This window comes from Ips typographus, linkage group LG4 (assembly GCF_016097725.1).
Source record: "Ips typographus isolate SLU linkage group LG4, UJ_Ityp_2.0, whole genome shotgun sequence".
Classification (NCBI taxonomy): Eukaryota; Metazoa; Arthropoda; class Insecta; order Coleoptera; family Curculionidae; genus Ips; species Ips typographus.
Window position 1 is genome coordinate 5537039 of NC_138425.1, and position 13478 is coordinate 5550516.

The 13478-nt window shown below is 32.5% G+C and overlaps 2 protein-coding genes across 2 annotated transcripts in view; one reads left to right on the forward strand and one right to left on the reverse strand.

The window, feature by feature from the left end:
• The window catches only part of Miga (mitoguardin), a 46260-nt gene extending 38195 nt beyond the window's left edge, over nt 1-8065 (reverse strand). Inside the window, exons 1-3 of the mRNA XM_081977073.1 lie at nt 7636-8065; nt 7416-7569; nt 6188-6403 (exon numbers count right to left, since the gene is read on the reverse strand). Coding sequence (XP_081833199.1) covers nt 6188-6403; nt 7416-7569; nt 7636-7731 — 466 coding nt within the window. The 5' untranslated portion in view covers nt 7732-8065. The remainder of the gene's footprint in view (nt 1-6187; nt 6404-7415; nt 7570-7635) is intronic.
• A 133-nt stretch (nt 8066-8198) lies between these two features.
• On the forward strand, nt 8199-12751 carry LOC145727490 (F-box only protein 42-like). The gene is made up of 6 exons (XM_081977072.1): nt 8199-8486; nt 8544-8840; nt 10645-10929; nt 10991-11202; nt 11382-11523; nt 12197-12751. The coding sequence occupies exons 1-6, from the start codon at nt 8348-8350 to the stop codon at nt 12703-12705; spliced, it is 1584 nt and encodes a 527-aa protein (XP_081833198.1). The 5' UTR covers nt 8199-8347; the 3' UTR covers nt 12706-12751.
• Nucleotides 12752-13478: the final 727 nt, after the last annotated feature.

The following is a 13478-nucleotide window of genomic DNA, read 5'->3' on the forward strand; positions in this document are numbered from 1 at the left end:
TCTTGTGGAAAAGCCTTGTATTTTAAAAAAGTCGAAAATGTGATTGTTACAATCGATTAGCTCAAGTTTGATTTTTTTGTATGGTGCCTTCTTTTTTTCCCCAGCTTCAAATTAATATAGGTAACTATAAATTTAGTCCATTTTAAAAAATTATATTGCTGTCATGCAAATTCATCAAAAACGAAGTAAAAATTTACAGTTTTTAAACCGGTTTTAAGTACACTGCATAGTGGTTAATAGTGGATAAAGCGAGTACCTCCATTTTAAAATATTTTACGAAACAATCTTCCTTTTCTTTTTCTTTCTAAATTTCTAAAAACTTGAAAAATCGTTCAAATTAATAACTAAACTATCAAGTAATTTATATTCTGTTTTTCACCTATTGTAAAGAAATTAGATCTATGTCCTGACGGTGACAGTTAATGTACCTTAACAAAAGTAATACAGAAAATTCAATAAACGAACTTTCAGCAAAAGATTCTATTTCAATTTCTTAATACATATCTCTTAACGAAAATGTTCTAAAAAGTCTAATAACATCATAAAACAGAAGATGGTGGAAATCACATTCAAAGATGGTGGAAAGCGAGTACAGAAATATAAAACGTGATGTATAAGAAAAATTAAGAATAGCATGGCCTAAAATACTAACAATGATCCAGCACAATCTTTTAGATTAGAAAAGTGCCTAGCTTTCTTAATTACTCTTAAATAGTCGTAAATATATATTTTTGAAAGAAGTAGTAGTCCATATTCTTCCAGTGGAGTCGCAAGAGTACGAAAGGAAGGAAATGACAAACAGTCTTCTCCACAATACTTTATTATGACCTTAGATGGTAAGGTCTGCTCAACAAGTTTCGGTCACATAAATGACCATCTTCAGGAGCTTAAATCGATCGATCAATGTGACTACTGTCTTTTTACAAGGGGAGAGACAGAGAGACCCATGTTATAACGAATTAGTGACTATAACATAGTTAAGTAGGTGAACAATGCTCATTATGGAGAAAAAACTAACTATAGCACATTAAATTAAAATTAAACAAAAAACTTAAACTAGACCCATTTAGGGCTGGGTGAGACCCTAGGGGGAAAAAAAGATCTTAAAACTCGTGCACCATCCACTGAAGAGGCGATCAAACAGGAAACCTTTCCAACTTTTCAGGAAAAGTTTCCTGTTTGATCGCCTCTTCAGTGGATGGTGCACGAGTTTTAAGATCTTTTTTTCCCCCTAGGGTCTCACCCAGCCCTAAATGGGTCTAGTTTAAGTTTTTTGTTTAATTTTAATTTAATGTGCTATAGTTAGTTTTTTCTCCATAATGAGCATTGTTCACCTACTTAACTATGTTATAGTCACTAATTCGTTATAACATGGGTCTCTCTGTCTCTCCCCTTGTAAAAAGACAGTAGTCACATTGATCGATCGATTTAAGCTCCTGAAGATGGTCATTTATGTGACCGAAACTTGTTGAGCAGACCTTACCATCTAAGGTCATAATAAAGTATTGTGGAGAAGACTGTTTGTCATTTCCTTCCTTTCGTATATATTTTTGAGCTTCGGGTAAGCAAAGAATTGTTCATTGTGATTTAAAAAAACCAAAAATACATCTAACTAACCCTTTAACATTCCAACATTCCTTAAAAACACTTCTGAATCATTGACCCTAATTAAATAAAAAATTTGTTCAGGGCAACCTATTTTAGCCTACAAATTAACCTTTTAAATCAGTAGTTTCCGGACTGTCTGATTGGAAATGAATCATCTTATTACACGAAATATTCACTTTCATGTAACCACCCACAAAGTTGCAGGCAGCTGAAGATTAGTCAGATTGATTGTTGCGTTTATCATAAGATTATTCAGAAAACAGTTAATTGCATTTACGGATTAAGGAATTAGCATTACGAGAACATGACTTTGATCAGGAGCGTTTTTACACTAGATCACTTTATAAGTCAATCTGGTTACAGCCTTGTAAATATTGATCACATTCAGCACTCTTTCAATATTAATTTAAAATATTCAGTTCAGTCTTGGCCACTAATCAAAGTTGAGAACAAATGTAAAATATGTTATAAACAGTCAGATTCTAATATTACAGCATTGCGGGATATTTTCCTTTTTACCTATAGAATTTATCCGGCACAGAAATAAGAAGAGAAACCAGCTTTGTCCTGATAAATTTATTATTAATGTATTGAATGTAGAACATTTTAATATGGAATTTCACTTATTATTTAAAATGTTTTCTAAGTAATTCCACGATGATGTCCATGTATGGTGCGTCAATTTTTGATTTTGCCAACCTGCAATGAATAATTATTCGTGGAAAGCCGTGTTAACATTCAAATTTGCTATACTTTCCAGTTAACTCATTTGTAACAACTCTTCCTACACAAATTGTAGATTGATTATAGAACAAGCACCCAGACTATTTTATAAACTTGATCTATATGTACCATTACTATAACAAAGCTGCGATAAGACGCATTTCCTCTTAGTTGATTAGATCTCAGAAAATACCCCCGAGCAAATAAATCACAGTCGATTTTTCTTCTGAGGGAAAATATTCTCTAATCTGACAAAATTGCCTGCAGCGAACACGGAAGCAAAGCTGGTAGTGCAAAAATTCAATTGAAACGACCGAAAAGACATGCCGTATTGACTCACAAGCAGAAATCGTCAAACCTGCCGAAAACAGACTTGTGTCAACAAGGGGAGATGTCACCCCCCATAAAAACTTTGTTGGAAGAAGGGAGAGTTACTTTCCCTTAATTGAAACCTTCTCTTGTAGGAAACGCCGACTGCTAGACGAGGATGAAATACCAGAAAGAAACAAACAGAATGAAAATTAGTTTTCCGAATATAGGTGTCTGTTTACGCCAATGAATCGGCAGCGATCAATAAACTTTGCTGAAAACCCATTTGCCTAGTTTTTCGAACACTGATTGAGTTGAGGTGGAGCAGTAATTTATTTTTAAGCTAACTCTTGTATATTAACATTTCAGTGTCTTGACAAAAAATTTAATATATTTTAACAATGGCAAAAAATAGGGCATTCAGATTCCTGATAAACTATAACGAAGCCACAAATTGCAGGCGATGCAAGAGCGTCGAGACGCAATTCAGACGCCTTATAGTCTGACGCCATATACTGAAAATCGAACTATTCCAGTCTGTTTATAGAGAATACTGCATGACCTCTATTAACTTCGCCCTTTTATTTGGAAAATGTCTCAATATCGATTGGATACCGCTGTCAATTTGGATCAAAAACGAGAATATATGTCTTCCCTTATTTTCACTAGGTGTTTATATTCAGGTCTCATAACTCCTTAAAGAATTTCGTTCAGAATTTTAAAGGCTACGTGTCAAGTTTCCATCCACATACAGCGTCATCCATTAAATAAAAGACCCTACTATCGCAAATTTTTTGATTGCAACATTTTCCTGTCCAGCCAATCTTTTAATTTAAAACGTTAGTATTTTTAGACGGTGACCCTCCACTTAAATAACACGAGTTATCTCATTATTATCAGGCTGATTGAGGTGTCTTGTCAATAATATCATTATATTAATAAATGAGCTAATGCAAGAACGACGATGACGTATTCAATGTCGCCCACAAGGACAATAACACCATGCCATAAGTCCTAATTGCGCATACGAACTTCAGTTCAACTTCGTAAGGTTGGCGTTAACAAGACATAAAGCAATACTAAATGCATTCTTAGTTGAGATTGATTTCCTTTGTTTAAAGTTAACAGGACTTCAATTTAAGTGCAGTTTTATTAGTTTATGTATGTGTTCAATTATTCACTTCAGTTTGGTTAACTGATGATAATAGTAAAAATAAAAACAAAGTGTTAAACCATGCTTACATATTTTCATTGTAATTGCCTAACGGTTTTTAGGAAAACAACGTGACGACTGCTGTACACATAACACTTCTTAGGATAAAAAACAAGTTTATTACATCTGTAATTAATTCTCAGTAATAACAATTAACCGGAGAAAGTAAAGAAAAATTTTAGTTTAGTTAGGTAACACTATAAAGTTCAAATAAACAGGTTTTGGTGCTTTTATACAATCTAATACTTTTGTAAGGTTTGCAAATGACTAACGATCAGTGAGTAAAACGAAAAAAAATGGCGTTTGGACCTTGTTTGTTTGATACAGGGTGGTCCAGCTTACTAGACAAAGCAAACCAATGCTGTGAGAAATACTAGAAATTTTTACAGAGGAAAACAATAACAAATATTTTTGAAACAAGATCTGTTTATATTTGTGTTTACACATTCAAGATCACTATTTATTATATCTTTTATTAAGAAAATTTTTACGCAGTTGATTTGACAATAAAATGTTGCTAAATTATAAGTCAGTGCAGTTCTTTCCACAACTTTAACATTATCCTCTACAAAAAACAAATATTATACTTACTAACTTAACTTATTTTCTTATTAAGAGAAATTTTGGAATTAAACCCCACTCGACTCTGCAAATACTACTTTATAGTTTATTTTTACCAGGATTCCCAAAAATGATAAACTCAGATTCTATTTTATCACTACTATGTGTCTCAAATAATTATGTGCAGAATTTATGATTGCAGTAATACATGTATGAAGCTAAATGAATATAAATGACTGCTAATTAGTGAAAAACTCATCGCAAAAAAAAACACAGCTGAATGATAGCGGTACGGATAATTCATTCGAATTAATTAAATGATCGTTTCGTATCCGTGCCTAAAGGAAGCTGTTCGCTTATTCTGCATCCTTGCAAGTGTTCAAATATTAATAGACGACATTATTTAAATTGTAAGACGTATTTAATGTAAAAAAAGTCCTAACGTAGCGAATAACGTTAATGGCTACTGTTAATAAGAACGGTGGTTACAAGACAAATGCTAAATAATCAGAAGCAGTAATTTGATACACCTGACCAAACCATGCAGTATAGAAGTTGTTCTTAAAAATTAATAAATCTAACACATTTTTTGATGAAATTTACTTATTAATAAAATCGTCTTCTCGCAGATTTCGATGATTCATAGATTCTCAGGTCATACACCTAATTTGGGTACCTTCGTGGGTTAATAAACTTTACAAGTTGCCTCAGGTTACAAAACTATTTCTAGCACTTATTAAAAGATTTTTTTTGTCCAAGTTTTTTCCTATTCGATCGTGACTATTCGTCATAGAACACTCTGTATAAACTCAATTTGCTTCGTATTCTTGACGCGAGATTTAGAGAGGTTTATTTTAGATAGCTTAAAAGACATAATTTGAATATTAATTGACGTACACCGTTCCGAAATTGCGAAAAAAGCATGGAAATATATTGCTTAAGATGAAGGGAGATTAATGTTTATTTGCAGAATCTTACCGAATGTTTTTTATGGTTTCAAATAATTGAAGAAACCCTGAACAAAGTATGTGTAGCTCGAGGTGTAGGTAGAAAGACAGAGTTTCAGATATTACATAATTCACTTCTTTGGTTTCTTCATTGTCTAAAGGCTTATGGACCGATCGTTTAGTAAATCTTTCTTCCACCTTAGTCTTTAAAATACCCTTTTTAAGTTTAAGAAAGAATGAATATTACTTTAATCTTGTTTAATTGTCCATCAAAGGAATCAGTAATTAAACAATTTATAAAAAGTTAAGAACATTTTTCATATAAAAGTTTTCACATCTAAATTCTAAATCGCTACTGATAATAATCTTACCGGATTACTTATTTGTGACTAAATAAAGCAAACTTAATCTTCTAAGTAGCAATCTAATTAGGTGTCAGGTTGGGAGTGTATACTGAAAGTCATTAAAGACCAGAAATTACGTTTGCCCATTAGTTTAGCCATTAATAACACACCTGCATCATTTTTTTTAAATAACATATTAGTACCATGGCAAAATTTTGCACTTCATTAGCAGATTTCTTTAAAAATGCATGGTGGAGATTGTTCAATAACGTTGTATGAATTACAATCAGTTCATAAATACCCACAGACAATTCTAATCTCGTTTCAGAGGTAAATCGTTGTTACTTGTGCAGTTATATTGAAATTTATGTAAACACACTTTTAAAATGTTTTTTTATTTAACTCACGTATACTGGTTTTACGCCACTCTGAGAGTGCATTTACTCATCCAATATACCAAAAATTTAAGTAAAAAAACTTACCCATTACTCCTAATTGTTGGGGAGTTAGAACACCATCTCCATCTGCACCAACATCCCCTCCAGCTATGGTAATTGAACCGCTAGCTAAGCTACCTGACACCATGGAAGCCTTTTCGCTAGCACTAGCTATGGTGGAACCTTGCCTAGTATGACGGTCTCCATAGATATTGCTATAGGCCGCACTTCTTCGACCGCTACTGGCTATACTTCCTATATCTAGAATAATAAATGTTATACAAAATATCAATTTAGAATTATTGTAGTTATTAAAAAAAAAAAATGATTAAAACAGTGGCCATTTTCAATCATTAGCCAATTATTGTAAAGCTACTAAAATCATTGTGGTAGAACAACCTCTGTTACCTGTGAAGCCTAAATATTCTGATACTGATGAAAATGTATGTAATAACATATAAGAATCATAAATTCAGATAATACTGTGCCAAAAAAATAAAAATGCAAATATAATTAACATTTCAACCGTAAATTTAAATAACTTACATGTCTTGGAACTATACTATATTGTTTTATATTCATAACTAAATTTATTAATCATCAATCTTCAAGATTAACTATAATAGCAAACTCTTGCATTGTTTAATTTATTAACAAAAATATGGTTTAAAACACTAATTTTCACAGAATGTCATTTCATTTGGATGTGTGAACCATTTAGCAAATAAGATAAGGTGTAGTGTTAATAATGTTATTTATAAGGACAATAGAAAATAAAACCAAAGAAACATTAAATATGCCTATCTTTAATCTACTAATTTAAATTAATGAAGACACCTTGGTGAAGTGAAAAAAGAGAAAAAACACAAATAAAAGCAAATTTACATAATATTATTTGATTGTTAAACACAATAAAGAAATAGTTTGGATTTGCATTAGCATGCATATACATTTTAGTTATTTAGCTCACATTTAAGGTACTTAAGCACTTGGATATTTAGTAAGTTTTACCAGAAACATGTTTAATTTTCTGTTAATTAGTAACTTATGTGAGCAACAAAATTATAGCACTAATAAAAACCTATTAGTAGGAACATTTCACCAAACTTACATTTAACTGCATATAGTAATACTTTTTGGAGCAATAATTACATAATTTTCTTAAGTCTGATATAGGTAAATCTTAATAATGGTTTATTAGGTGCTCATGTAAGTACAAACCATCAAAAACAGCAAAAAATCATAATATTTAGTTCTTTGTTGAAAAACTTACCATTGGGGCTTCTCACCCCTGAAACTCTTGACCTTTTACTATTAAAATTGCTCCTCTTCAGCCTAGCAGGATCTATAGGATGTTTTCGTCTTCGCAGAAACCTTGACAAGCCTCCAACCACTAATATACTGGCCCCAATTGACATCAAAGCCACCTTAAACAGGCACAAGTGCATGTAAACAAACCCTAATCAAGGCTTAAACTATAGGAGACCCAATACCTTTTGTGTAGCTGAAAGTGAGATTCTTAAGGTTGGCAGGCGACGGAGCTGTTGAATAACTGCGTTAATGGGGCCCAAATGGGGTAACAACGACATAGTTTGTTTATTTTCTAAATACAGGTCAGTTTAGAGGTTAGGCACATGAAAACAGTCTTCGCGTGAGTTGAAACGCGTCACTGATTCGTACGAAAGAAACGGTTATAAATTTCAATACCGCGACTAATTAAACATGTAATAGTTTTTGTATTATTGTGGTTTATAAAGTTTCTAATTTAGCACAAAATCAAAACTCCCGGTACATTTTTGACGTTGACATATTAAAACAGCTGATTTTTGATGTTCAACACACATCTGTCAAACATTGAAATATGGAAGATGGCAAGATGACGCTCTTTTATGTAAATTGTAACGTCATTAACCAGCTAGTCACGTGGCAACTAACTTGCTTTCCAAAAGAAAAGTCATGTGATCAACTGTTCTTGTGAATTAAAATAATATTTTTCACACGAGTCACGTCACTAGTGTCAATGTCCTCCAATAATATCATGCATGATCATGACATTTGATAAAAATATCAACAAAAACTGATTCTCTCAAAAAAAAAAACATACAAAAATTCATGTATCCCTTACACCTCAAGTTTTGAGTGTTGGCTGTTGAGTTTTCAATCGGATCAAATTCTCAAATTGTTTGCGTTCGTGCAGTGACAAGAATGGATTGGGCAGAAAATTTACTCTCAATTGAGGATCTTCCAGAAGAAGTTTTAGAATATATTTTGTCTCTAGTTTCCCCTTATAAAGACTTGCACGAGTGTATGAGAGTGTCCAAAAAGTGGCGTCGATGCGTGTTAAGTAAGGCAATTTTTACTTCAATTAGTGCATGTTATTTTATAATAATTATTCTTTCAGATGTTATTAAACTTAAACAAAGAAACTTCTACAGAGCCATCAATGAATTTGATGTTAAATGGGACAGGGTGAGCATAGATGATGGCACTCCTTCAATTACCAAGAGATATTCTCATTCTGCTATAGTATGTGATGATTACATGTATATATTTGGGGGCTGTACTAGTTCCAACACTACATTCAATGATCTGTGGAGGTTAGATCTGTCTACAAGGACATGGGTTAGGCCGATCACTATGGGAAGTTATCCATCTCCAAAAGCATCTAGTTCATTAATAAAATATAAAGATATGTTAGGTGAGTACGTTTTTCCATTGTTGTATGCTGTATTATAAGCACTATCAGCAGTTTCATTGTTCTGAGTAATACTAATTGCCCACTCATCTTTTTATGAATGTTCTATTGGAGAGCATTGTATTGACCTTGATTATTTATATCCTGGAATGTGCAGGTCAAGCTTTTTAGATTTTCTCTTTAATCCCAGAGATTTATTACCTTAGTACCTACAACACACTCAACAGTAAGTTATTTATAGAATGATGATATTTTCATGTTGAAATTTGTAAGGTCTTTGTCAACAAAGCCAGAAAGTTGTTACTAGAATTTATTTTATCCTATTTTGTGTATGTAGCAGATAGTCTAGCAACCAAAAAATTATATATTTTTCAACTTTATAAGAAATTTACAGTTTTTTAAATACATTTGACTATTTGCCAAATAAGTTTCAATTGTCAAAAACTCTAGCCATTTTAAAGTTCACAGCTTAAGGAGGTTAGGTACTTGTTGGATTCTTTGTGTATCTGTTAACATGGTTTTCCATTGTTTTATGGTTTATAGAATACACTTTTAAAATATTTGATAGATACACTATTTCAAAGATCTATCCTCTCCTCTTTTAATGTTGCTGCTACTGTTCTTGTTTTTCTTATACAGGTGTGGTAAATCCAAAACCGACCATAGGAAAACCATGTAACTGACAGAGAAATGTAGATAATTGCATGCGTGGGACAAAGACAGAAAACAAAAAAAATACCAAGTAGGCCATATTTTCAGTACGCTGTTGCCAAAATCCAATACCAATCCAATACATTTTGTCGACAGTATTGGATTTTGGCAACAGCGTACTGAAAATATGGCCTACTTGGTATTTTTTTCGTTTTCTGTCTTTGTCCCACGCATGCAATTATCTACGTTTCTCTGTCAGTTACACGGTTTTCCTATGGTCGGTTTTGGATTTACCAGACCTGTATGTAGTTAACTTTGGTAAAAGTTAATACTTGCTCATTTCACTCTGAATTTTATAATGAAAGCATTATTGATGTACTGGGTTGGTCTGCTTAGACAGCTTCTGGCCACTTTATTTTTGCAGAAAGGTAATAACTGTTTATACAAAAGTTATAGGGTCTCTTTTACATTCCCAGCAAATGTTATTGATTAAAATAAAAGTTAAAAAATTGTACCAACTGTGAAAAAATCTACTAAGTTTTAATGGAATACACTGAATATTTTCTCATTGATAGATAGTTTTTTTCTTGTTCCAAAAATGTATACCTAATATGTTATTTAGATGCTCCATCCAGCATGCAGATCGAATTTGACGTCATGCTGACATAGTTTACCAAATCAATATATTGACTAACTGTAAAATTACGTCATCGTGACGTTTGGTGCTTTACTATTCATGCCTACTGTGTTTTTTAAAAACAATAAAATCACAATCTTAAAATGCCAATAATTTGAAAACAGCAAAAGCAAATGTCAACATTAAATATTGTTGGAATCAGAATAAAAAATAAATATCTATCAGCTCATCAGAAAATATACAGGGTGCTCCATTAAAAATGTATCAATATTGTATTTTGTTTTCACTTTTGCCATGGTCTATAATTTTATTCAAAAATATATTCTGGTAATTTAGGAGAAGCCCTATAACTTTTGTATTAACATTTTCTGCCTATCTGTAAAAATAAAGTCACTACAAGCTGTCTTCCTATCACTAACTAGAACAGAATCCACAATATTGAATAAACAGTCTTCCTGGAATGTATTGACTTACTTCTAATAAGAAAATACAAAATTTTAAATTGTAATAATGTTTCAGTATTGTTTGGTGGTTGGACCTATCCACCTGCATATCCGCTGTACCAGAGTCGGCTTTTATTTAACGAATTGCACATTTACAATATCACATCAAACCGGTGGCACAGCCTTTGCATTGTCGACTCGCCACCTCCAATGGCAGGACACTCTGCCACTTTAGTTGGTGAATGGATGATTATATTTGGAGGTTTGCAAAAACCGAGTACGGCAGTACACAGCGAAAAATCCAATGACATTTGGAAGTTAAATTTAGAAACCTGGACATGGTATAAACAACCTGTGTATGGTTGGTGATGTTATGGTTTCCCATTGATTCACTAAACTAAAAAAAATATTTTAACTGTTAGGTGGTCCTAAACCAGCTGCTCGATTTGGCCAAACTCAAGTGATATTAGATGATAAGAATCTGCTAATCTTAGGAGGGACAGGTGGACCCAATAATCAGTTTTCCGACTGTTGGTTATTAAATATGGAGGGTGTGGTATGGAAGTGGACTCAGATAATAATTGAAGGCAAAGAAAATGCGCCAGCAAATATTTCAAGTAATCCTGGATGTAAGGTGAGTAATTATTCATAACACACAATATTTTTACCATTTTACAGCTTGACTTTCAAGCTAAATTGTATTGTTTTCTTTTATATCTAAAACAAGAATATTTTATATTTATATATAATATATAATTTTGAATTTTATAACAGTTAGTATGATCTTTTGGTTGATTAAATATTTAAATTTAGATAGGCGATAAAATTGTTATCCTCAACCGAATCAAACACCAGGATGATTCAGGTATTGTGTACTATCCAAGAAGTGAATGGAATCAACAACCAACTAAAGATCCTCGATTGTCACGAATAGATGTAGCCAGTAGAAAAGCAGGTAAAAAACTATAATGGTAAGTCCACATGCGCAGTATTTGCGTATATCACAAATTTACCTGAAACTGTGCTGTGATATAAACGACACAAATGCCGCATATGTGGACTGGGAAATTACTCAGGTTGGCTCAAACTGTGTGTTGTTGTTGTATTATTGATACTTCCTAATCTTATCATTAGTTTCGGGAGGTCTGTAGCTACTAAAAAAATGAAAAGTTTAGGTGCGCATTTGAAAAATTGAAGTTGCTGATGGTATCTAAAAAACGAAACGTCGGAGCTGAAAACTAAAACTATTTTCTTGAAAGTGCCTCCAGAAGGTGCCTTTGATTTTCCAAAATAATCAATAATAAAGTGGTAAAAAAATAAAATTGAAATTTGACTTTTTCGGTTTTTGTCGGATATCTCCGGAAGTAATGAAATGTTTTTGAATTTTTTTTTACCAAATTATTTATTTAGAATAAAATGCGCAACTTTGCATCCATTTAACTAAAGCTCTATCAACTATAGTTTCTGTGCTTCAAATTAGTGTGTAGGTCATAGAGGATCACAAAAAAGTAAGAAATTTTGAAAAAGAAGAAATTAAAAAGTTATGATTAGCAACCAACATAATTTTCTAAAAAAATCGTAATAAATTGTACCGTTAAATATTCTACTATAAGCAAAACAATTTTTAGATTTGGATGTTAATGTAAACGGTAGAAGAGGCGAGCTGAGACTTGTAAAAACTGACGCTGCTAAGGTTCCTGCTGATAAGTGCCTGGGTCGTCCGCTACCAAGCAATTATATGGCAACAGGATGGGCGAGAGAACAAGAATCTAATGATATATTTGGTTTCGCACAGAAAGTGGAGGAAGATAATCGTAAAGAACAACGCATTTTTACTTTGGAAGAGCAATGCCTGAAAAAGGGTTTGAACTTTGGTAATAGAAGGGGTCCTTATTTAGGGCTCTACGTCTTGGATATTGGGCAGGTGTTGAAAGCGCAACAAGCCAGTTGGCTGACACCTAAAAATGTCCAAGGCGGACCTGAAGAAACCATTTTGTATTCGTTGGTGCCGGGGAGATCTGAATTGATAATGTTTGGAGGAATACTGAAGGACAGCAGATCGTTAGCTCAATGTAGTTTGTATAGTCAGATTTCAAACTTATTGTATTTTATTACCGCTCCCAATTATGTGATATGATTTTATGTAAGCTATTGAGAAATAAAGATTTAAGATGTGGATGTAACAGTTGCAATGCTATCAATACTATCCGAAAATTTAACCTTCAATTCGGAGTTTTATCAACTGAGCTGTTATAACATGGAAGAGAAAATTAATAATATTTAGTAAAGGTGTAAATGTTTTAGATATTTAAAAAAATACACTTAAAACATGTTACAAAATAAATTAAAAAATTAGGTAATTCATAATAGTATTCTTTAAGCGGGATCATATGTCCGAAATCATATTATGGAACAGAAGCTGGTCCAGAACAATTTATACTTATTTTAGGAAAAACCCAACCCATATTAACCATCAGCCAGCTCAAAATAGACCCAATAATCAATCATCATAATCAAAATGGAAAAATTCCCAACAATGAATTTGTTTAGCATTATTTTAAATCACTACCCTAATCAGCCATGTTGTGCCCACAAAATATCAAAACATATTTGGTAACTACTTCAAAACTAGATTCCCTTAACTATGGATTTAGATGAATAGCGATGATCCTGATTATTTTCAAATGTCAAAATGAACTGCTCACAAAGGGGATTGATACAGCAAAATTTTTGACCATTTTTAAGGGCCTGTATCTCCGAAATGCCTCAGCCGGATTTATTAAACAAAAAAGGTTTTGAAAGGCCATTTCCTCTAGAATCAGAGGACAGTCATTAATTTTGCCTCAAAAGTGGTTTCTTCACAGATATAAAAGGTAAAAAAAATGTGCTGTAAATTTCTTGAATCTCGAT

Excerpts from the sequence above, each read along its gene's own strand:
- LOC145727490 (XM_081977072.1), top strand. The coding sequence starts at position 8,348 with ATGGATTGGGCAGAAAATTTACTCTCAATTGAGGATCTTCCAGAAGAA. Across the intron at positions 8,487-8,543 it reads GTGGCGTCGATGCGTGTTAA|ATGTTATTAAACTTAAACAA; the intron begins GTAAGGCAATTT and ends TTATTCTTTCAG. Across the intron at positions 8,841-10,644 it reads AAAATATAAAGATATGTTAG|TATTGTTTGGTGGTTGGACC; the intron begins GTGAGTACGTTT and ends ATAATGTTTCAG.